This window comes from Pyrgilauda ruficollis, unplaced genomic scaffold (assembly GCF_017590135.1).
Source record: "Pyrgilauda ruficollis isolate IOZ18807 unplaced genomic scaffold, ASM1759013v1 scaffold23, whole genome shotgun sequence".
Taxonomy (NCBI): Eukaryota; Metazoa; Chordata; class Aves; order Passeriformes; family Passeridae; genus Pyrgilauda; species Pyrgilauda ruficollis.
Genome location: NW_024522539.1, coordinates 2310089 through 2335344, shown reverse-complemented (window position 1 = coordinate 2335344; position 25256 = coordinate 2310089). Strand labels below are relative to the sequence as shown.

Sequence of the window (25256 nt, the reverse complement as noted above, 5' to 3'; positions counted from 1 at the left end):
CCTTTGGAAGCCCTTTGGGATCCTGAGGGGAGCGCTCCTTTGGGATCCTGTGAGTCCCTTGGGGAGCCCTTTGCGAGCGCTGTGGGGACAGCGGCGCGGGAGCGCTGTGGGGGCCCGGCGGCGGCGCGCGGGCGGGGGGGCGGCGGCCAATGGGGGCGGGCGGGCGGCTCGCGCGGCGCTCTTAAGGCGGCGCGGGCGCTGTCAGCGGGCAGAAGGCGCGCGGGCTCGACGGCGGGGCCATGGCAGCCCTCAACGGCGCCGTGGAGAACGGGCAGCCCGACAAGAAAGTGCCTCCGCTGCCGCGACCCCTGCGCAGCCTGGAGGTGAAATACACCAAGGTGAGCCCGTCAGGCACGGGGCGCTGGGCGGCGGGTGGGCTTCGCCGTGGTGTTGGCAGTGTTTGGTGGAGTCAGGGTGGCTGTGAGGTGTTATATTTTTAATACAAAATTTTCACCCTCAGTGTTGCTTTCCTTAGCTTCTTTTATTCATTCTGCTGCCTGAGACAGTAGGTTTATGGGGGTTTGAGGTTGAGCAAGCAGATGACAGTGGCATTTCTAATGGAGCAACACTTGCCCCAATCCCTAATACCCAAAACCTATTTTTTTATTTTTAATAAAGTCACTCCTCCAAAGCTGTTGCTCTGCCCCAGGCGCCCTGGGCTCCTCTCCCTGGCTGTGGTGCCTGACACCATCTTCCCCTCCCAACGCACCCGTGAACGCCTCCGGCTCCTCGCTGGCGCTCAGCAAAATCCGATTTGGATGGGGTGAGCCTGGGCAGGGCGAGGAAGGTTTTATCCTTCCCCAGCTGCTTGCTGGGGTTGTGTTCGAGCGTTCTTGACCCACAGCTCCCCTGTGGGGAGGTGGCTCGGTGCCAGCGGTGGGTTTGGGTGGTGGCGAGCACAGGGTTGGTGTCCGGCAGGGCTGGGCCTTGTGGAAAGGCTCTGCCATGACACTGGAGCATCCTGCAGCCCCATGAGGAGCGGTGCTCGTGTTGGTGGCTCTTCGTCCCAACTCCATGGCCTCCCCACGGGATGAGGAGTCAGGCACTGAGCCCACACAAACCCTCACCTCTCCGCTTTCCACTGAGTTTCCCTTTAAACAGTCACTCCTGACCTTTTGGTATAAACCAAAGGCTCCTGAGCTTGATATCTCTGTCCCTCTGAGATGGGGCTGGCTTGGAGCTGAGCAGGGCTCCAGAAATCCCTGCTCCCAGTGCAGCTGTAGCTCTGCGATCGCCGAGTCGCTTTGTGTTCCACAACAGCCTGACCCGCTGCCTTGCGCAGTGGGGAGAGCGTCCCGGCTGGTTATGCTGCTGAGGAGCCTCGGCTGCCATAATTTCAACTTTGTGCCCGGACTAAAAGAGATGGAGGGGCTGAATGAGCATGCTACCATTGCATTTTTGTGTTAAGTATTAAGAAAAAACAAAATTTGAAGCTTATTCCCTTGTAGCGAGAAGGCGTGAACAGCGATAGCTTATCCAGCGAGGTGTTGATTTGAATTATGCATCCAAAGTGTACTGAAACAGATTAGCAATTAGGAGTAATCACTGGACTAGATTAATTTTTTAATATCCGAAATTTATCTACTCTTTATTTGTCAGATAAACTTGTCATTTAGCAGCAAATTGAATCTGCAGCTGCTGGTTGCAGAATGGCGTAATGCAGCACAAACAGCTCTTTCCTGCGTCCAAAATGGACACAGCCATTTGAGTTCTTCTTAAACATCCAAATGTTCTGGTTTTTGTTATTTTTATTGTTGTGAACACTTTTAAACACTCCTTAGGGATCTTATCCTGCGGCCGTGTGTGTTTTCAAACACGCAGTTTATGCTCCACACTTTTGCCAGAGACTGTGAGCGCTGAAAGAGTCAAGGTAACATCTTTAAAGTGGAAACCAACATAAATTAAAAGTGTGAGTTGGATGTTTGATCTGATGCTCCCGGTGCATCTGAGAAAATAATGAGCAGCAGTCAATTTTCATAAAACTGTGAGGGGTTTTGTGCAAGCTCGGAGTTTCACCAGATGTTTACAGCTGACAGCACGCTTCCCTCTGCTTAGAGGAGATTTTTATTTTTGGTTCTACCAGTTATGGGGCTGGGGGAGAGGCAAAGTTTTTCAACAAAGATCTTTCTTATAGAGCAGCTTAATGCTTGTCATGGGTGTGTGATGGAAGTGATCTGTCCACAATTCCTTGCCTCAGATTCTGGCTGTGAAGCATGAACTGTGGATATACTATTAAATTTGATTTCAACTCCTGGCACCAAGGACTCGTGATGTGTGGTGGATTCCCAGAATGATGCCAGTGTATATGTTACATTTAAAACAGCCTGATCCTGTCACTCTTGTGTTTTACTGCTTGGTAGGAACATCACTTTCCCACAGATTTAGTGTTGAATGCAAAGGAAAAATCAGTATCCTTCCCCAATCCTTAGTTTGTGAGCATATACCTGATACTGTGATTTTATGGTTCCTGTCATATTTCCCACATTTAGAATACGACTTTTCTTCATTAGGGAAATAAAGAAAAACTGAGGTTAAAATGTGTAAATGTTAAAATGTAGCTCTTGGATAACAGATGTCGTTTGGGAGCACTGGTGTCCTAAACTGGAGTTAATATTTCTAACATTGTATCTTTTCTTGTGACTTCCCTTGGCAACATTTTTTGTGAAATTCTTTTTCTCAGCCTGTGTAAAACAGGTGGGTCCAGCAGTGCAGCTTCTACACCAATTACACTTTGGATGCTTTATGCAGAAATAATAAGAAAAAGTCCTTTCAGGAAAAAAAGCTGCCCAAGGAAAGAAAACTATGACCCAAAGCAGTGGGAATTCCGAATGTAAGAGATGCAACATTAATCTCCTGCTGGTGTGTAGAGACTCATAAACAAGATTGCAAATGTGGATGGCTTCCAAATAAAAGTACTAGCTTACAGCCACTAGCAGGCTACTAATAAAGATTACTTCATCTAATCTTATTTAAAGTATATTTATAAAATATAACACTGCCAAGTCAGATCACAGCGTGGATAAGATGCATGTTGAATCAATTAATTGTATATAGGTATTCATGTTCTGTTTACAGTGAGTAACAACACTCCAGTATTTAATGCATTTTCAGTTACGCAACGCTGGGACTGTTTGTTCTTGCTCTGGAAATGCAATATTTTGAAACACTTAAATCTTGTCACAGATGACTCCAAGTGACGTGGGAGGCTTGATCTGGCCTGTGACAAAGCATGGTGGGGTAGAACCGAGCCAGAATCCTCCTCCTGCGGACACTGCTGGAGGGGGAGCAAGCTGTGGAGGTAGCCCAGGGCAGGGCACAAACAGCCAAGTAATAATTGTACAGCAACATGTAACAAGGGGCTCCTTCTGCCTCAACCATACAGTTTCTCTGGGTGTCTGCTTGCTGTTCCCATGGAGATGTATTTCAAAAACTGCCTGTTTCTCACTGCCAAAACCCAGTGTTGTTCTCTGTGGGACCCATGCTCTGCCTTCCTTTGGCTCGAAACGAACTGGGTGCACAAGGTTTGTAGAAATGCTTCTGTATTGCCAGCAGTTTGAGAGAGCCTGAGCACACTTGACTCTGCCATGGATGGAAGTCGAAGAGCCTCTGGACCTTTGAGGAGCACTTGTGGTTTTTTTGTCTATATAAGTTGTATTTCTTTCTCCTGCCCATTCCACTCCCCTTGCTCTCTCTTCAGATATTTATTAACAATGAATGGCACGAGTCTACAAGTGGAAAGAAGTTCCCCACCTACAACCCTTCAACGCTGGAGAAAATCTGTGACATTGAGGAAGGAGATAAGGTAAGTGTTGTTGGACAAGCAGTGCAAAAGACATTTTCCAGGTTATTTCTTTTTGTAGGGAAGCACACAGAGGAAAAGCTGGCTTTTAACAACAACATCTGTCTGGCCAGCCTGAGCTGGAGGTCTGGGACACTGGATGTGCTGCTCAAGAATTTCATGGGCTGGGTGGCATTAATCCTGTCCAGCTTGTCAGAAGCACTTTCCCTGGTAGGAACTGGCTGCTGAACACTGTCAGAGGAATGAGATTGAGCATCATTCTTATACCATAGACTGGAAGGAAGTAGCCAGCCTGAGGAAATAGCAATGATGGTGTGTGCTCACCCCTGACAGGATTTGGGCCCTGTGTTGGGGGTGGTTTATACTCCAGCTGCAGGGCAGCCTGTTGGAGACACTGAACTGAAACTCCCCCCTTTTTAAACACAAATAACCTGAGTGCTTGGAGGAGTTTAAATTTGGTCATGCAAACAAACATTGACCACTTGCTGCTGAAGATGTGGTGCTACTTTTCTAGCTGTTATTGTGGGTGCTGGCCTCCTGCACCAATGTGGCAGCTCTCACTAAAACCAAACCAGTATCTCAAGAGCTTTAGTAGTCCCTGGCTGGCCCTGGTGTGTTGTAGAGTAACCTGAGATGTAACTGCTTGGGTTTGGTAACAGCCTGAGGTGAAGAACAATCACATGTGACACTTTTTTTGTCCAAAACAACTCATCATGTATGGGCCAACTGGTCTGACCTATGGAAAAGTGCTGGGCCAACATCTGGCTTTGTGCAGGAAGTCATGGGAAGGTGATTCACAGCTGCTGTGCCGTGCCAGGGCTTTGGTAGCTCATTGCTGTGGGCAGTTAGTGATGGGCAGCGTGGCCATTTCTGCCTGCACTGACTTCTTTTTCTTGGTATTTAAGTTTGTCCAGTGCTTGTGAGGCAGCCTCTGAGACTTACTGCCACTGGGGATCTGTGCATCCATGGGGCAATTACACATTGAGGCAGAGCCAAACATTATGTGTCATTTCTTTATCCTGACTGGGTAGGACACAACTGTGTTTAATTGCAGTGGCATGTAAACAGTGGAATTGAAGCTGACTCTGATGCAACTGTATTTTGATAGGCAAGAAACCATGACGTTATTGTTCCCTGAGTTAAGTGTCTCCTCAAGCAGCTATAGAGTATTACATGTGCAGTTTGTGCCCGCTTCTCAATGTTGGCTAATGAAAATTGTTATACAGAACTAACAGGCCAGTTTTGCCTCCTTGAGATTTGTCCCTGTCTGAATTCAGCTTCTAGCTTGCAGGAGGGTCACTGTAAACTTTTCCAGTCAGTGGAGATCTCTTCCCCTGCATACTCAGTACGGGTGACTGATTTCTTAGTGGACATTGCAGCCAAAAATGTAAGCTAGCTGTGCTTTGGGTGCTGAAAGCCTCTTCTATACATCACACCTTTTAAAACAATATTTTGCTCTAACTAGGTTTTTCCAAGAAACTGAGTGGGGATTAGATCTGGATCTGGATTAATTAAAAAGAGTAATGGTTGACAACCATCCCCAGATAGCTGTTTGCCTTCTGGTGACACTTGACCATGTCCCACTCTCTTCTGGCAGACTGTTCCCTGAGGCTTCCCTTGCTCTGGTTCATCCCCTCGTGGGGCTGTAACTCCAGTCTGCTGGAGTCACCACAGGAAGTGGTGAGTTGTGTTCAGTGGTGCTTTCCAATGCCTTGTCCCCGAGTGCCACTGTACTGCTGTGCTGGCCAGTGCCACTGCAGGGGTGCAGCTCCTGCCTGCTGGCTCTGCCTTCACAGCAGGTTGGGAGCAGAGCTCCCCTTCCCAAGCCCTGAACAGAAACCTGCCCCTCCCTGGCCATGCAGAGTGTTTTGCTTAGGCTGCACGTGAGGGGTGGAAATTTGGCAGCCAGTATCTCAGCGATGACAGTTTAGTCTGGTGCTGAAACTTGGCCAATGCTTTATAAGCCTAGAAGCAAAGGTTTTGTTGTCTGTTCTTTAGTTACAGAGTTGTCCTTGATGGGACAGTTGAGGGATAAAGACAAGTCTGTGTGGAAAAAGACACCCTGAAAATAAAATGGTGGATGTTTCTACTGGATGCTGCATACCTCACAAATAAAAGCTTAGTGTCCAACTGTTTGCCAGGTTGATAATGGAAAAGGTAACTCTGGTGCTGTCCCTAACAGTTGGAGACAGGCCTTTTCCTTCTAGCAGCTTGCTGACATCCATCAAGGACAGTGGAAAAGTATTCCTTCCTCAAAGGAGTGCCCAGCTCAGTTGCTCAGAGCATGGGCAGCAGGTCCACAGCTGTCAAGTCTGTCATGATCCTTTCTAAACAGTTCACTCTTATGTGGATCTTTGAAGGGTTGTGAGAGGGATTTGTTCACAGTCAGCCTGTCCCCTTCAGATTGTAATGGCAGACTGAGGTAAGACCATAGCAGACTTGCAGTGCCCTCAATAATGATTTTGGGCATTTCAGGCTGTTAGGATGCTGTTTGGAACTTAAAGCAATATGTGGACTGTTTGCAGGAGAGCAGTCTTCTAAGTGAAAAACTGTGACATGCTCATGCCCTATGTCAGAAGAGTGCCTCTCCAAAGATGTGCACAGGGAAGGCTTTTTGAAGAAGTCAGTAGGTGAATTGAAGAAAGAGGGTCCCCAGTGGGTGTGCTCCATTCCTGGCACATCTCCTCACTTGGAGCACTCTGGGACACCCTGAGACTGAGGCAGAGCAAGGCTTTTTTGCAGGTGTTTTCCCCACTCAGAGCCAGTGAGGTGATGGTCTTCACTGTGCTCTGCAGCCTGCTGCTGGGGCAGGAGAGAGGAAAAGAGGATGGGAAAGAAAAAAGGAGCAGCAATGAGCAGGACTTGAGGTAGAGGAGGAAGATGGACGAGGCAGCTTAGAACAAAGAACAGTGTTCAGTTTGTTCAGGGGGGAAGGTATGTGATTGTGTAACTGGGGGTTGTATCATAATTCAAACACCCCAGGTGGGTATGAAGGTTTGCAGGCATTTCCCAACACTGTAAAGACTTTGCAATCTTAATATTCTTAGTGGAGCTTTTTATGTAATGCTCAGTAAATCTGTTACAGATCCAAGTGGAGCACCAGGATGCATGGATGTCCTCCTGCTGTGGTTTTGTGCACCACAGGGTGTTCCTGGCACCTTGACAGTTCAGAGTCACTTTGTCACGCCTTGTGCCTACCTATTGCAACATGCCTGCAATGAACATGCCATTCAGACTCCCCTAATGCCTAGTCATAACAGGATGGATTAAGAATGGCATTTCAGCCTTCCTGAAGGATTTCCTTGTTTTTGCTGGTCTCTCAGGCCTATTGAGGCTGTGCAGAAAGGCTTTCAGGGTATCACTTGGTGGTGCTACCCTGAGGGTGTTTAGGGAAAGCCTCTTTGCCTGGGTGACAGTGACTGCAGGCTCTGAGCCACTCTTTGTACCCAGAATGTCTAAGAAAGATGGTTGTCTTCATTTTTGTCTCTACAGGAGCTGCAGCAGGGCTCAGGTGCTCCCATTTTTAGAGGCTAGGAAAGATCTGGGCATGCACTGAAGTCTCTGCCCACGCAGTCATCTCACCCCTGTTCTGAGTGCCAGGATGGAGGGAAGACCCTCATTACCAAGGGCATTTTGCCACTGCAGGCCCAGTTCCCTGCACATCTGTGCTCCCAGCTTGGTTGTAGAACTAATTAATTGCTGCTAAGGAAAGGCTTGTTTAAACCTGACACTTATGTTCCTTTTCCTACTCTGTCACATAAAATATTGCCTTCTTTCAGCTTAAGCCTTCATTCCAGCAGGCAGGATGGGGGATACATGAGTGTGCAGTGGCTGGTGGTGCCTTCTGGCTTTTGTGATGTGCCAAGCTGAATCCAGATCAACTCCAGCAGAGTGAGCCATTCAAAGGCCTGTTGTGGGTGATGGGCCCCAGGCAGGACCTGCCTGTCTGTGCTCAGAGGCTCTGGGCACCTCTGCCCCACCCTGGTCCCTTGCTGGACCAGAGCCATCCTGTGACAGCACAAGTTTCCTCCAATGGCTTCTCATCAGTGCTCTTCCAAAAGGATGGAATTCTTTTCCTGACAGTACAGGTCAGACTGTTTCAAAGCTGTGTGATCTTTTGGTAAAGAAATGGAGCCAAATTTAATGTCAGGTGCCATTGCCTTGGGTGATGACTTGCAGTTTTGACCATGAACTTTTTAAGAAGGCAGTGTGTCTCCCTACAACATTTTTTCTTGATTGAGCACCTTCCTGTGAGGGGGATGTGGCCAGACCTTGTTGGATCAGTGCAGAGGCTCATTTCCTAATTGTATCCAGACAAGACTTGAGAAAAGGTGTAGATGAGAGCAACTGGTGAAGTGCTGGGAGGAATGATCAAGGTCTGACACCTTCCCTCCTTTCCCACCCTTTTGAGCCAGATATTGCAGTGAGGTGCAAGTTCTCCATCAGCTGAAGTGAGGCTTGAGCTGTGCCAGACCTTACATACAGCAGGAATCTGTCCAAAGCTTTATCAATGCTTGAGGTACAGCCTTGGCCTTGTGGATGTTGGTGGCAGTGTTCCCATAGATTCCATTGGATTGGGAGCCCTTGGCTTCACTTTTTTAATCAATGTATGTGAGGTGATGGGAGGAGTCCAGGGCATACTGTGGTCAGAGCAAATGAATGAAGCTCCAGTGGTGACGGTGTGGGAAGAGAGGATTTTGCTCCCCATCTGGTTAGTAACTTGGTTAAACAGAGTTGGATTTGGCCCAGAGGATGGTAAAGCTGTTGGGAGATGAAGGGACAATGGCACTCAGTGTGTGTAAGGGAAATGTCTTTGTCATAGCACTGAACAGCAAAACCTTTTCCATCTGGTAGAAATGTTCTGGGAATATGTTCTAGGATCTAAGGGTGATTTTCGGTGTGTTAACTGCCTTGGCATGGGCTCCAGGGGGACTGGATGGTGGGATCTGAGCTGTAATTACTTGCCTGGGTAAAATCTTGATCTCATGGGGGATTTTCCTGCCCACACTTGTTTAGAGGAGGCTAATTCATGTAGGCCAGTGGCCTGTCATGATTCTTCATCCTCCCCCAGTGTCACATCCTGTATTGGCAGGAACATGATTCTGGATTATTTTATAAACAAGTCAGTTACATTAAATTACCCTTGAAAGACCCAATTGGTATTCAGACCTCAAGGTTGTTTATGAGCCCAGGCCAAACATAAAACATATTCCAGGCTTGAATTCAAATCCAGGAGTGAAATGAAAGTGGTTTTGTTGGACAACTTAGTTTTGGCCACCACAGCACCAACTAGGAAGCAGCCTGGAGGGGTTTCTGTGCCATTGTCCAGCTCCTTCCCTGTAACCTGAGGTTTTCTTGTGTGTGTGTTGTGTAGCCTGATGTGGATAATGCAGTGGAGGCAGCAAGGGCAGCATTCCAGAGGGGCTCTCCGTGGAGACAGATGGATGCCCCAAGCAGAGGACGACTCCTGCACAAGCTGGCTGATCTCCTGGAGCGGGACAGAGTCATCCTGGCAGTGAGTACTGGGAGCAGTGATAAGCCAGCAACAGTTGGCTCACAACTCTGCTCCATCCCTCTGGTGTATCCCTATCTACCTAATATTTTTCTTTTCTCTCCCTTCATGAAGGGCAGAAGACAGGAGTGATGGCTTTGTTCCTCTTTCTGCAGGATTTTAGGAGTTTTAGAAGGCTGTCAGTTCCACATAGTTGACTTCTGCAGAACTTTTAGCTAGTTATTGAAGTGATTAAATATATTAATACTTAAAATGTGCTGAGTTGGTAGAAGCCTTTGGACTCTACAGGCCTTGTACATCTTCCCAAATGGCACCCAGAGATCCTCAGCTTGGGGCTGCTGTCCCTCCCCTCCTAAGCTCTTGGATCTCAGCACTCTCCAGTTCAGTGCTGCACTTTTACCTTCAGGGAAAGGCATTTATGACATTCCATGCTGTCAGATGTGCAGGTAACTGAGCCAGTGTCCTGCTGAGGTCAGTAGGAATTGACACCTGTAGGATGTGCTCAGGATCCTGTACCTGTGTGACGGTTTTGAGCTGGGTGTCTTTCCCCATCACAGTGTCACTCAACCACTTGACAGCTTTCAGTTTCAGTAGGGCAAAACCAAAACATTCTGTTCTGAAGACAGTTCTGGACAGCGAGAGGGAAGGAAAAAAAAAATATATATGTGTGTGTGAATAAACCCTGTTTATTTTTTGCTCACTTTTTGACGTGACTTTGGAACACCCTCCTTTTCACTTAACCAGAACACACTTCAAGCTTTCTGCTGTTCTTCTGGTCTGGGAGGGCTTGTTTGGCATTGCTGTTTGCACTGTAGAAAACCAGCCCTGGCTGCCTTGGCTGTGTGCTAAGCAATGATTTATAAAAATCAGTTGTTTTAGCAGACATTCAGTGGATAACAATTCTTGCCATTCCAAGGGGAATGTCTGTTTGAGTGCTGTTTGGACCCTAATGTCTGTGGAGCATGACAGGGTATGACTTCATGTGTAAACAAAGATGTTTCAATCTACCAAGGGATAGTACTTCCTTTATGGATGTGCTGGCCATTTGCACCAATATCCCCTTTAATGACCTGAGTGGAGAACAAAGCATTCCCTGAGCTAATGTCCAGAACAGTGTGAAGGACACAGGCTCAGCCTGGACTTTGTTTAGGGCTGATGAGCACCAGTGCAGCTTCAGTGGGGCAACTTCTGTCTTCCCCTGGGCTCAACACAGATATGAGCCCAAAGGTTACTTTACCAGAAGGTTTTTCAGAGGCTGGGTTTAGGCTTATGAAGTAGAAAAATTAGGGTTTTTTTTTTTTCTAATAGAAGGAAAGTAGCTCTGCCTGATTTCAGTGACACCATCTGGACTCCAGAACATCTGTGTTGGAAGGTCAGTTAGGGTGAACTCATGATACTCATATTGTTTCTGACCAGTGCCCCAGACCCCAGCCTGTATTCCCACCCACACTCACCTTCTGGAGGCTTCTGGAAGGTGTCCCTGAACAAAGCAGCTCCTGTACACTTCAGAGTTACTGTGTCTGCTTTCCCTTCTGCATTATTTGTATTAACAAGCTCATTCTCTAAATATTAAGAGGAGGGAAGAATATTCCATGCCTTCAGAACAAGGCATGATAAAGCTGATAGAGTTTTTAAAAAGCTCTTTCTTAAGAAAAAAACACCTAAAACATTGACTTGTCTGACAGTGCACGCAAATTGGTTTTTTTTCAGACTCTGGAAACAATGGACACAGGAAAACCTTTTCTGCAGGCTTATTTCATTGACCTGGAAGGCTGTATAAAAACACTGCGGTACTATGCTGGATGGGCTGATAAAATTCAGGGCAGAACTATTCCAGTGGGTGAGTACCTTCAGGCCCAGTTTCAGAGCTGGTATGGGATCAGGCTTGAGGGGGAGGGAGATCCATGGAAAGGCTGGCTTCTGAAAACCTGCAAAAATAGCCTGTGCTTCCTTTCTGTCTCAGGATGCCTTTTAAGCAGATGTTTCAATATTGAAGCTAATGGGAGAACTTGGTTAATGCCTGGATAGATCTCTGGAAAATAATGTGTGGGCTCTTCTATTGCATTTTTAACAGAGAAACTTTTGTTCAGAGCAGTCACACAGAAAGAACACTTTGGTCCAGGTATAGAAGTTCAAGTATGGTTTTGGTGAGAGCAAGTTAAGAGAATGGATGTCCTTGTGGCATGATGGGCAATATGGAGTATTTTCAAATTTGGCCTCTTTTGTCCCAGGCTGTGTGAAGGACAGACACTGCAGACAAAATTAGTCACCAGAGGAAGGGCTCTGGAGGGCTGAGCTAGTTCAGCCTGTGCAGACAGCAAAAGGAGCCATGTCAGTCATATAAACTGAGATTTGTCACCCTCATTCAGAGTGGTATAAAGCTTTGCTTGTCTGGACACTCCTTGTTTGTCCTGATTTGAAATCACTTTGAAAAAGTGTCATTTGAAATGTTCTTGCTCTCTGTCACATCTTCCCAATGAAACTAGCTGTTCAGCAAGAATGAATTTGAAAGGCAAATGTTCTTCCTGCTTTCTCTGTGAAAGAGCAACAGCAGTATTTTGAGGTGAATTGTACTGCTTTAGTTCCAGAGTTCAATCTTTTTATGATTTCTTACCAGGAGTGCAATTCCTGTTACACTGAACAGGATACCTGTATAAAATGTGTTTTTAAACTCTCCCTTCAGTGCTTTGTGTTTTTCAGTAGGACACAATCTGAATGAAATTTGTTTGCTCTTCAGTGTGATAATGAGTTATCCTCCCCTCAGCCTCAACACAGGGAATTTACAGAAGGAACTGAACCCTGGTTTTAAAAGGTTCCTGTGTGACTGTGTGTGGTGTTTGGCTTTCAGGCTGGCACAAGACCTGTACTCAGATCTTCACCTGACTGGGGTGTCCCAAAGGCATGAGTCAGGATGAACAGACAGTATTCTCTGTCTAACAGGGGTTTAGTTCTCTCCCCAACCTGTTAGTGTGCAGTTGTCTCACACGTTTTCTGTAAAAGTGAGGATTTTGACTGTTTTGTGCCCTTTTACTCTCTTGTCTTGCAGATGAAAATTTTGTCTGTTTCACCCGGCACGAGCCCATGGGTGTCTGTGGAGCCATAACCCCAGTAAGTGACAGTGCTGGTGCCCTGCATCTCCCACAGAAGTGGAAATTCCATGTGCACTCCATCCTACCCTGCAGCCATTTGCTGCCTGGCTAAGCACAGCTGTTCTGCAGGGAACTCCCATCTCAGTGGCCTGATGTAGTTTTGTGTTTTACCCCCATGCCAATTGCTCTTGGCAACAGAAGTGCTCTGCAGTGGAAGGGTGGGTCTTCTAATCAGATGCTCTGGTGCTCTCTGAGGCTGACACCAGTCACCAGAGACCAGTCAGAGCTCTGACTCTCACACTGCTGGGACAACCATCTCGTCATGAGGAGTGCTGGCTTTCTGCTGCCTCGTGCTGATGCATAGTTTTGGGTTTTAAATCATATCCATTATCAATTAATTGCGTCTGGCTGCTTTCTGTGCTTTCTGGGATTAAATCTCACTGAATAGTTTTCTTTTCCTTGAGGTCTCATTCTCTGCTGAGGGGACAGTGTGGCTAGCTCTTGGAATGCCTCCAGTGTTAGCATGTGTTGCTTGCTCTGTTTCAACAGACAGCCAGGAAGACTTTACAGCTCATGGGAGACAGATTTTCTTCCTGTCTGGTTGTAAAATGCTTTGAATGTGGTATCCTACAATTTGTGAGGGAAATGGTCCTGTGTCAAGATTCTCTGTTTGGATACAGCACCAAGTCTGCCAAAGCTCAAGAGGTCTTTGGACAATGCTGTCAGACCTGTGGTGGGAGCCTTGCTGCTGTCCTGTGTAGGTCCAGGAGTTGGAACTTGATGATCCCAGTGGATCCCTTCCAACTCAGGATGTTCTATGATTATATGGTACTTGGATCAGGAAGAGTTCATGAAGGGTTTTGACTTTTGAGATAAGGTTAAAGACTGACAGAACTGCATGTGGGACATTGGATTGGCTGGACCCTGGGAATACCAGGCCTGGACCAGATCCCATAGATGTCTAGGGAAATTGTGCTTTTTCCTTCAGCAGGGCTGAATTTGTAGCCCAGGTGATGAGAGGACATGGTCTCTTTGGCAGTGTCAGGGTGAGGCAAAGTAGGAGGTTATCAAACATTTCTCTTGGTGACTTCAGAGCATTAATGGCTGAGCAAGCAATGTGACTGCTGGTGAGCAGAATTTATGACTTAAGATCAAAATCTCAGGCTCCTCACACTGATCACCAGTTAAAAGGTATTTCCCTGTCACTCTCAGCCACCTTTGGCACTCAGCAGTGCTTTGGAAAATATCCCTTTAAAAGCCTACATGCAGGATGCTTTGGAAGGCCACTGTAGGGAACAGAGTGGGGCTTGTAAGATCTCAGGTTGACCCTAGACCAGCAATAAACACAACAGAAAGTACAGAACCAAATTTGACTTAACATCAACACTGTGTTTGTATAAAGAATGACTGGGGTCAACAAAACCACATCTGTCTTCAGTTTACTCAGAACAAATCTTCTCCAATTTTTTTTCCCCGGTTCGATCTGGATAACACCAACAGCCTGTGGGTTTGTATTTCCTACTTGATTGGAAAAGATTCTGTCACTGTTCTGGCTATGTTTCCCTAGAGCAATTAACAGTCCTCCCTTTCTCCTATGGCTTGACTATATTGAAATAATATTTTATTTTTATTTAGCTAGATAAGTTCTTAGGAAGTGCAGCATATGGCTGATTTTTGTCCCAAGGTGATATCATGAGGCAGCCCTGGAGTCCCTTACTGTCACTTTCACCAGCCACTCTGCAGAAGAAAGCTCCTAGTGGAGCTATTTCATGCTCTGAAACTGTAGAAAAGTAGTGTAGGTGCAAATGGTTCAAGCTGCCAGGCCTCCAGGAAAACTTAGGAGAAAAAGACAAGTGGGCAAATTATGGGATGTGGCCATTGGAGAAGATCACTGAAATGGAACAGGTCTGGGGAAAAGGGTGAAGCAAGTTGGAGAATAACACTTGAGACCAAATTCTGCTTTGTCTCAGGGTTAGACTGGAACTCATGGCTCAAAAGCTACACTGCTAATTTATTTGTAAGTGTGAATTTGTGGATTCCTGACATACTTGGCTTCTTTGTTGATAGCTGAAGGCCCTTGGCTTGAGTTTTGACAAGAAGTCCCCTTGCTGTTGGCCTGCTTCCATCATCCCTGAAGCAGCATTAATTATTTTTAATGAAAAAATCCTTTCTGCTGCCAAATGACCTTTCTGAGATTTAGTGTGAGCTAGATTTTCCACTTCTTGCTTAGACTCAAAGATCCCCAAATACACATGACCATGAAAGAGATTAGCACAGAGAAAACTAATGTGGACTGGTTCCTAATTCCAAATTAGAAAACTAATTGGAAAGGAGCAATTTACAATATGAAGGGAGTATGAGACCTCCCCTAGATTTCCATGACTGAACAACTCACTGCAGCTTCCTATTTATAAAACTGGAACTGAATGATATTATATAACTCCTAACTACTCAGCAGGTGCTTAACAGAGAAAAAATAGGGTTTTTTCAATGAATAGTTTCATTCTGCAATTCCCCACATACAGATGCTGTACAGAAGTGATGCATCAGAGTGCCTCCAACACAGTATCTGTGAAGAGCCAAAATCCTACACAAAATGTGATCAAACTCCTTCAAAGAATGAAGTCACATCATGCAGAAGGTTGTCCAGCTTACAGGATTAGTGTGAGGACTGCCAGCAATATCAGGGATCTCAGGGGGAAATCAAGGAAGTTGTATTCCTTAGCCCAAGCAAACACAGTATTATAAACAGACGCTCCTCTTTGTGGCTTTCCTCCCATTCCTTTCCTCCCTGAGCTGGGAAAAGGCTGCATGGAAGTGAGTAGGTGACTGTGGCAGGCTGATCTGAGCAGTGCCTTTTGTTCTTGCAGTGGAACTTCCCCCTGCTGATGCTGGTCTGGAAGATGGCACCAGCTCTGTGCTGTGGAAACACTCTGGTCATTAAGCCAGCTGAACAAACTCCGCTCACGTCGCTCTACATTGGCTCTCTGATCAAGGAGGTGAGGAAATATCAGCAGCCCCTCGAGGTTCTGTCTCTTAAGGTCATAAGCAAGGCTGTATTTTGAATTGGTTTTTAGGTTTTAAAGAGTCTGAGCATAACAAACAGACTTCCAGCTTTAATAGTCTCACAAAGGAAAGTGAGAACAAGCTCTGTCTTCAGTCTTTTTTTATGAAGGCCTTTGTGACTGGCTGGGAGGTGGCAAACATCACAAAACCTGTGCATTTTTCTCCTTTCTCAAGAAGCTGCAGAGAGAAAAAAACATGCTTTTCTTCCCATACCTTGTCTTCCCCTCTCCCAAATGAGTGAAAGGCAACAGCTCAGTTTTATTAGACAATGGGACAAAAAAGAGTGTGATTAGACAGCAGTGTTGTGTTTGTTGTTCTTAAGTGGGATAATTCAACCAAGACAGAGTGTCCTGGGAAACAATTCCTTGTCATTTCTGTGGTTCCTAGAACAATGTAGTTGTGTCTGGCCTGTAAAGTCAACTGAAATAAAGGCAACATGATAGGTTGGGATTTTAAAATGCTGGTTTAGGGCTTGTCAGGTAGGATCTTGTGTGCCAATACATCTGTTAATTGTGCAGAGGAGGTGGGAGATGCACAGAACCTTCAGTACATCAGCTTCCTATAGGTATGGGTGTGAGTGACTGAGGAAAACTAAAGGAGTTGTAGATGAACTTTGGCCTCTGTCTGTTTGTTAGGCTCAGTCAAATGATGATTTTGTCCTTTCTTGGCTTAGCCTGGGAGAAAACAGAGATATGTTGATAATTGACACTTAGGGCTCTTCCATCAGGAAAGGAAGTGGAAAAATAATACCAGTTAAGTATCTCCTACAGTTACTTGGCTTAATGAGATTACACAAGATGAGTGAGTGAGCACAGGGTGCAGTTGTCATGACTTCTACTGAGCCCTGCCACACCACTGCTTTTTTTGACTCTGACATCAGCTCCCCAAACACAGGCATAGCATTCCCCCCCAGAAAACACCATTCAATTCTGGTAAAATTAATTTTTTTCAGCTGAAATTCTAAGGTTGCTCTTTCTTACAGTTGTCTTTCAAGGCAGAAGTGTAGTTAGAGCACAATAATTTTATTTGAAGATGCTCCTTTCTCCACCCAAAATTAGTTAAATTCTTTTAAGTTTTTCAGAAAAATGAGTTAAAGTTTTTTGGTTTTCATCTTTAAAAGGATGTAGAAGATGTTACCACACACACAAAACTATGTGTTACGTTCAATGAAATAATTGTTGGCCAACCAAAATATTTTTGCTGAAAAACAGAAAAAACTTTTTGGCTCAGTGTGTTTTGAACCAATTTTTTACTTCCTTGTGGCTTTGCTGCTGACTCCAAACATCATTACTTGCACAGTTTGACATGCAGTATTTGCTTGAAAACTCATTAGCCAAGATGCAGACTCCATTAAATGCATTTTTGTCATTGTCACATCCATAGAAGAAATGAGACTGCCCTTCCAATTTATGAAAAGAAAAAATGGGGGGAAAAAGTCTTATGAGGATAATTTTTTTGCAGACAGTACATGAGCAATTGCTTCATTTTTTTTCTCTATTAAAAAGAAATGGCATTTATTGAGATTTTGTATTAAAAAGTCATAGGAAATGAGGCAAATGTGTTATATTCTGGAACTTCATCATTGGAAATTGCAGGGAAAACAACTTTGTGCTATCAGTAGTAAGGGAAGGCTAACCTAGAAGAGCAATCCTTGGAACTCTTGTTTCAGGAACTAAAACCAAACCAGTCGGTCCCTCAGTTCTTCTTGCACTAGAATTTCACCTGAAGTTTTGCCATTTGTCTGTTTTGGCAAAATTACTAGTTGGCTAATCGACCTTGTAAATGTGGTGGAAACTTGCATAAGTCTTGTTACCATCTGCTTTTGTACTCCTGTTTTATTAGCCCCATCATCTAGTGAGGTTTTACTGACTTCTTAATCCCTCTGGTCCCTGAAGAACCACAAATGTCAACCTTTGTTCAAAACAAACTTTCATTCATTTACCCCTTGGCTGCAGCTGCACTGCAGTAGCTGGGGGCCAAGTTTGGCCAAAAGACTCGCTCTCTTTTGATTTGAAACTGGGACTTCTCCAAGAATTCTTACTGAAACTTGGCATTTCCTAAGCATGGCTGTTAATTTCACCCATGTCTACTCCAGCTGGTAGCATGCAGCCATGTTGCTGGAAGGTCTGGAAAACAGGGATGTATCTGGTAAGAGCTCAGAGGAGTATAGTGCAACTAATCATGGCTTCCTGAGAAATGAGCTGTGCTCTCAAATTCTCTACAGAGCTGTTTTTAAACTCTGTTTCAGGTGGGTTTCCCTCCAGGTGTGGTGAACATTGTGCCAGGCTATGGCCCCACAGCTGGAGCTGCAATTTCTACCCATGACAGCATTGATAAAATTGCTTTTACTGGATCAACCAAGGTAGGTGATGGATTTCTCAAAGACACCTGCTGTTCCTCTTTGCATTCTCTTTTAAACTGTCATCCACAGAAGACTGGACCTATGAGATGTCAGTGCTTCTGTATAACCAACAGTTCCTCTGTCACATTCCATGTGACAGGATTTCTCAGCAGTGTTTGGTATTTGTCTAATTCAGATCCTTGTTCTTGTAATAATCCCACATTTCTGAGAGCTGGGTTTTGCCAAACCACCACATTTCTGTGAGGACTGTAAGTAAAAGGGGCTCTGACATAAGGGAAGGCAGTCTACAGGGCAGGCTGGCAGTGACTTAATATCATGTCATTGACCCAGTGGAGCTTCTGGGCATGTTTGCCTGCCAGTCCTGTCCTGCAACTGGAAAACATGTCAGTCAGAGCCCTGAACAATTCTTCCTTGGCTTTATTTACCTCTGAGGAACTAGGACTTAAATAAAAACATGGCTTCATGCCCAAGGCCTTCTCTGCTGACGTGGAGGGGATTAACATTTGAGCTTCATTCTGAGACCTGTACAGTAAAGCACCTTCTATTTAGCTTTTTTCCTGTAAATAGATGTGTCTGGCTTGTTTATGAGAGGGGTGGCCACAAGACCTCTGCACTATCAATCTCCTACAGCCATCCTCTTCCATACCTACATGGGAAGAGTGTGTATGGCTTGGCCAAGACCATGGAATTGAGCAGAACTGAGGCATGCAAACAAAGCTGAAAATTCTCAAACAAAAGCTTGCTTAGAAAAGTGAACATTTTTCCACTGACTGCTTTAGATGTTTCTTGCAGTAGATCTGCACCTCCAGAATAGAGGCAGTGTCCAAAGAATGGAAATGCTCACATCAGTGGAGGCAGCTGAGGCAAATTCAGTCTCTTACTTCTTTGAGGAGCATTATTCTTGTTGAGCATTTGCTGAATTCATCCGTTCTTAAGTCTGCCCTCGTAATTGCAGAGTGTGATGTGAATGTATAATGATGACAAATTACCTTGAAAGGTATTCTTGGTCGGTGAAGGTAACTCCAAACACTCAAAAGCTACAGCATTTACCAACACTACCATCTAGTGGCTTTGTGTACATCCTGTGCTTATCCCATAGGAAAAGGTGTGCTAAGCCTGTGTTTCTGTACAGGGATCATGGGAACAAGCAGACCACAATACAGTAAAAGTTCACAGTGAGCTTTTTCTCTCTTGATGGTTGGTCTGATCTTGGAGCTTATTCAGTTACATGCTTCTCTCCAAATCCTAGATCGGAAACTTTTAGCCCAGATGAGACATTAGCTGTGTAAAAACAATAGAGCTTATAGACTCATCCAGCCCACATGGATCTGTTTGGGTTTTTAATGAAAAAGGAGTATCCAGTGGATTAGTGGCAGAAGGAAAATCTCAGCTGCTGGAGCCTGTAGGCAAAAAACTCCTGTAGACACTGTGCTTGTCTCCTAATCCATGGGTGTGCAGGAAACACCAAGGGAGACAGATCCTTTGCTAATGCATGTGTAATTTAGAAGTGTTTTCTTCCCCCTCCACCCATCTGCGAGTTCAGCTGCATCTCTGCAGCATTTGCAGCACAATGCTACTGTTTCTGAGCCAGGAAGTGAAGTTAATTCAAAATATATTTTGACTTAGTTATTAAGCCCCAACTTGGGCTCAGTGCCAGTTTAGAAATACTGATCTTAAACTCCACGAGAATTTTCCCACATAGATCTCTTCTCTTAGGTTATTAACTCACTCCTCTTTGGCCAGCCAGCCTGCAGTAATGCCCCTTGCAAAGCTAGGATGCATCACTTATTTCTGCTGTCTCTAGGCCTAAGTTCTGAGTGACTAGAGAAGATCTCTCATGAGCTCAGGAGTCATGCTTGAGTAACAAGGGCAAACCATGAGAAATGCAGACCTGTAATTACCAGACAGCTGCCCCATGCTTTCCTTCCTCACAGTTCCACTCCAGGGTAAGAGTAGTTTTAGTCAGAAATAAAGGTAAGGTTTCCATGTGCAAAGGTAAAATACAAGCAAACAGTTGTAATATGAGCAAATTCAAGTATTACATCACTCTTAAGAAATTATCCTGCCCTAACAACTAAAGGTCCCAAGTAGCTTTAATTCATACTGTTCCTAGCAAAATAGTTTACTAAATTCTGAAAGCAGAGTAAATCCTTCCCTTCAGGATACAAATGTAGTTCTCCCACACAGCCTGCTCTTCCAGACCTGCCTAAACCAATCCTTAATTCTGGGACTGGTTTTGACCCAACATATCACAGCATTAGGAAACTCAAAGCGTTTCAGAGTGTTCTCCCTGACCTCTACCTGCTGCAGCTGCCATCCAGGCTCTTCCACTTTTGTTGGAATCACACTTGAGATTTCTAGGGGAAACAACTCATGTCCTCTTTGTGTCTCACTGATACAGGTTGGAAAACTGATCAAAGAAGCTGCTTCTAAAAGCAACCTCAAAAGGGTGACGTTAGAGCTGGGAGGGAAAAACCCCTGCATTGTGTGTGCAGATGCAGACTGTGAGTATGGGCTGCTGGCTGTGTTTGCTGTCAGAGGATCAGGGTGGTGGGGTTTGTGTGTCTCTGCTGTTCTCTGGCACCTCACAGGGCTGGTGTTTCCACCCCAAAGGCTGGAAGAAACCTCCAAGGGCAGGATATAATTCTGCATTCCTGGAGCTCTTCCCCAGCATGGGGATCTTTCCCATGGCCTGTGCTGCCTACCCTGGGGATGGCTGCAGTTGCAGTTAAATCTTGCATTTGTGTGTTTGCTATTTGTGGGCTTTCTCTTTAGCTGGCAGTGCTGCAGAGCTTGAGCCAAGCACTGGGGAGAGCAGTTTTCTGCAAAGCAGCCCCTCTGCAGGCATTCCTGTGACAGGGGAATTTTGTAGGACCTGATCTAATTCAGCCTTCACCTCTATCCTGGTGGTCTGCAGGCTCATCTTGTGTGTTTCACTGCAATTTTGTTACATGACTCAGTAGTACTAGGGGATATGTTTAATCTGTGACCACCAAAATGGTTGGAAAGTCCTATTTGGCTTCAGGAAAATCCACTCCAGTCCTGCACAGCGCACATTGAAAATCAGAGGTATTTGAGCCAGCTGCTAATTGTGAGCTTTGCAAGGAGCTGGCCAAAGCTGGCATGCTGCTTTCTGAGCAATCATGACTGAAACTTGTCTTTAAAAACCAATGTATGGTATCAAGAATTCCCAGAGCAAGAAAAAAACTGGTCACTGCCTTCAGTGAGTCCTTGTGGAAGAAAGTATCAGGAACTATGGCCAACTAGACCCCAAGACAAAAGGCAGGAAGGGAGGTGGATACAATAAAAGATCTGGTCTGGGGGCAGTGAGGCCCTGTGAGTGCCTTCCATGGGTGTGGACCATTGTCAGCATTTTTGAAGGAGGTTTTCCAAAGAGAGAGGAAAACAACAAGTCTGGAAACACTGGAATGCTGGAACTGTGCATGTGGTAACACTTTTCCCTCCTGGGTCTTCTCACAGTGGACTTGGCAGTGGAATGTGCCCACCAAGGCGTGTTCTTCAACCAGGGGCAGTGCTGCACAGCCGCCTCCCGCGTCTTCGTGGAGGAGCAGATCTACCCAGAGTTCGTCAAGCGCAGCGTGGAGTTTGCCAAGAAGAGACTGGTTGGAGACCCCTTTGATGCCAGAACTGAACAAGGGCCTCAGGTAACTGTGTGTCTGAGAGTAGTTGTTGTTTGGTTTTTGGTTGTGGTTTTGTATAGTTTTCCTTGTGTAAATATTATCCTTACGGATGCGGTCCCAGCAGAAGTGCCGAGGGGTGAGTAATGTATCGTGGCTTTATTTTTCCTCTCTATTTAAAATATCAATTAATCACAACTGTTGAAATGTTATGTTGTAATTTTTTTAAGAACACAAATGTATTTAATTCAGTTCTTATCCAGCTTTATGGAAGGGGCTGTCTCCCTGGTGCAGTAACACAAAGCATGTTGCAGTGAGCCATAGCTCTGTGCAGAAGAGCACAGCTAAATGGCTATTCAGCTCCTTGGCTGTGTGGGTGATGACAAGTAGTTAGAGCCCAGAGACTCCTGAGTCCTCACTTTCCCTCTCCTCCTCTGCTGCGTTTCTGATCCTTTGGAGAAGTTTCAGCTGAATTAGGAGGAAGAAACATGCCAAACTGCTGTCAGAACCAGCCTCCTCAATACTTCCAGAGCCTTCCTCTTAGTTTTTCCTTTTGAGGCAATTTGAGTTGTGCTGGAGAACTCTGGGGGAAGATGAACCTTAGGTCAGATCTCCTAACAGGCCCACTGTTTGGTATCAAAAATAAAGCAAGTTTCCCAGAAACCTATAGCCAAGGCCTGTTTTTCTCAATACTGCACTGTGGGTTTTTCTTCCTTGATGCAGTCTTCATAGAATCCCTCAGAGAAGGGGTGGCTCTGAGGACATCTGCCTCTCCTTATCTGGATCTGAAGCTACACATGATTCATGCATGGCAAAACCTCACTGCTCTCCCTCATGCAGAGGGAATAAGATGAGGTGCACCCCCTGCTCATGCTGAGGCTGCATCTAGCCCTGTAGCTTACCTGGAGATTTCAGACTGCTCAGGACTCTTAGGAAAAGAATCCCATGCTGAGACTTGCTCCAACAGAGATGAACTGACCCTCAAACACTGATTTAATGAGAACAGGTCCTGAATCCATTCAGTTGTGAGTTTTAAAGGGTGAAACACCCTGCAGTGGTTGAAGCATGTTGAACTGGCTGCTTGTTTAGCTTCGTCAGTGTTCCCAGCTCCTGCCAGGCTGGCAGAGCACTTCCAAGGTGCACTATGGCACAGCTCTATCCTCTGGGATCACTGCTGTGGCTTAAGGGAGACCCTTTGCATACAGACCTGTAACTAAGGGTAACTGCAAGTTGGAATAGCAGTGTCTGGTCAGATTTTAACTATGGCCCATCTGTCCTTTTTTCCTCTTCTGGATTACCTGTTATACTTGTAGGAGAGCGAGAACACCCACACACACCTGAACTTCTGTGTATGCAGCTGTCAAGGCCAGGATGGGAAGGTGTTGAGGGAGTGGGAGGAAACTGTAAATCCCAAAGCTTTTATGTGGTTGCCAGTTCAAAGGGACAACCACTTCCTCTGCAGCTATGGCTCCTCACTCTCTGGAGCCTGTGTTGTGGGCACCTACAGAAACTTAAGCAGAGGAGAGAAATGATGCAGTGTCACGAAGACTTAAAAATACCTCTGAAAGTAGCAAAGATTCACACCTGTTTACAAGTTACTCTTCAAATGTGAAACTTCCAGATAATTTTTTCACCCTGTTCCTGAAGTAACCTGCTTGGCTGTGAGGGAGTTTTTATCTTGAGCTGATGGATAAGGGAAGAATCACCAGGAAAAATAATTTGTCTTCTTCATATCACCCCATCAGATGCTTCAAATCCAGCCTGTTCCTTTCATTCTCCTTTGATGCAAGTCAGGGTGAACATACACAGCAATGCTGCATAGATCCCACTGTGGGATGGTCACTGGCTCAGAAGCCAGCAAGGGGAAGGGGTTGAAGCCAATCTTCAGGCTGACAGTGGTTGTAGCTCATGATCTCTTTGGTCCCGCATCAGCTGCAGGTGCTGACAATCCTGTTCCACAAGAACTTGGAAGTTGACATAAGGTAGTTCTGGAAAAGTGGTCCCATGTGCAGTTGTTTGTTCCTACATTGCACTGCACTGGATTGGGGAACTGGCTGATTCAGGTCTAATCCAGCCTTTTTGGAAGTGAGGAAGAAAGGTTTTACTCAGGTCAGTCCCCTGATGTGGATTACTGTTCACTGGCATAGATGCTCATGGCATGGCAGAGGGGAAAAGACTGTGTCAGCTGCAGTATTGGGTTATGCTGATATAAACTGTACCGCTCTGATTAAAATTAGGTCAACTTTAAACAGCATTAAATTTAGACAGAAATGAGGCATGCTTCTGATGAGACTTCTCCAAAACTCACATGTGTCTGGCAGTGCTGACTGGCTGGAATTCAAAGGACACCACAAGAAACCTGAGGGGTGCTCAGGACTGTTTGAGCAGAGTGCCAACCTCAAATGCAGGCATTTTTAAACTTTGGATTCCTGGGATCTGTATCACAGGAAGCAATAAAGTAAATCTGCACAGATGGCAAACTGGTTAACCAGTGCATTATACAACTGTGAACAGCAAACTGCATTAGATGAGGCTGACATCCTGGGGCACTAGAACAGGGATTACATTAGAACAAGACTAGACTAGTTTTGTTATTTTAGAACCCAAATACTGGGATTTGTGGACTGCAAGACCAAGTCTACAGAAATAAAACAAGTATTAATTGTGGCACTTGTTAGTCAGTAATTATTCAGCCCAAAACATATAATTTGATTTATAAGACAGTGAATATTTTCCTTATACTGTAGACATGCACTTTAGGATTAAAGTGTGAAAATAAAACATTTATGTAGAAAGGGTTGTGTCCAACAGCCTGTTGCACCCAGTTGTGGGCTATTTTGTAGTATTACAAACACTAGGTTTGCACATGGAAAAAATTCTCCTTGTGGTCTTGACTGAAATGAAGCAAGAGATGAAGATTTGGGGGTTCCTGGATTTTCAGTATTGCAGTGATCCTTAGACGCTCCCTTCACTATTGAATTAGATGAACAAATAGTAGAATTTGCTTTACCAGATCATGTGTTTTTAATAGAATTCAATGCTTGAACCATAAATAATAGTGGAATAGGGGACAGAATTTAAACAAGCCTTGCAAGCTCTAGTTACAATGACAAACAGTTCCACCCTTGCATGTCATTTTTACAAATGTTTTCTTTCCCCAGTGTCTTTTCATCTAACTGTAGTTTGCATTGCAACAAGTTACAGCTGTATAAATATCCTTGTTTTGTTTTCTGTGATGTGAAGTGGATGGACTGGATTGGTCTGGATCACAGACATGCCAGGATGGAAAGCACTTGCAGATATTTTTGAATTATTTACGCTTGGCAACTAAGCAACCAGACAAATAGACAATGTGTATGACACCTGCCAAACTCAGTGTGACACTGTATCCTACAGCAGGGCACACATTTCCTCGGGCAGTAGCATGAATTAAGTGTGTCCTTGGGTAGCACCTTAACACATGAGAGAACACAAGCACTTCGAACACGCTGCCCACAGTGCACGTGCTGCTCACACATCTGTTTGCCTGGAGATGTGCTGGGCTCTGTTTCCACTGTGTACCACAAGTATCCCAAGGACACCCTCCTGGAGCTTTGATATTTGTCTAAAAGCATGAAAACTTGGATTGTGTGTGGTCAGGATTAACTAGGGACAGGATATAGTCTGTAATCTGGAGGAGTCAAGTGTGGAACACTCCGTGTAAACAGTCCCAACTGGCAACTGGCCCTGCTGAAATAAAACCAGATGCCTAGGGAGGGGGCTTGAGCCAGAACAAGCATCTGGAGATACC

The 25256-nt window shown here is 45.3% G+C and overlaps 1 protein-coding gene across 1 annotated transcript in view; it reads left to right on the top strand.

Annotated features, from left to right (window-relative positions):
• Positions 1-209: 209 nt before the first annotated feature.
• The window catches only part of ALDH1A3 (aldehyde dehydrogenase 1 family member A3), a 33492-nt gene continuing 8445 nt past the window's right edge, over positions 210-25256 (top strand). The window contains exons 1-9 of the mRNA XM_041469144.1: positions 210-338; positions 3698-3802; positions 9174-9314; positions 11022-11151; positions 12358-12419; positions 15271-15399; positions 17715-17828; positions 20230-20332; positions 21309-21493. Of these exons, the coding sequence (XP_041325078.1) occupies positions 240-338; positions 3698-3802; positions 9174-9314; positions 11022-11151; positions 12358-12419; positions 15271-15399; positions 17715-17828; positions 20230-20332; positions 21309-21493 (1068 nt within the window). The 5' untranslated portion in view covers positions 210-239. The remainder of the gene's footprint in view (positions 339-3697; positions 3803-9173; positions 9315-11021; positions 11152-12357; positions 12420-15270; positions 15400-17714; positions 17829-20229; positions 20333-21308; positions 21494-25256) is intronic.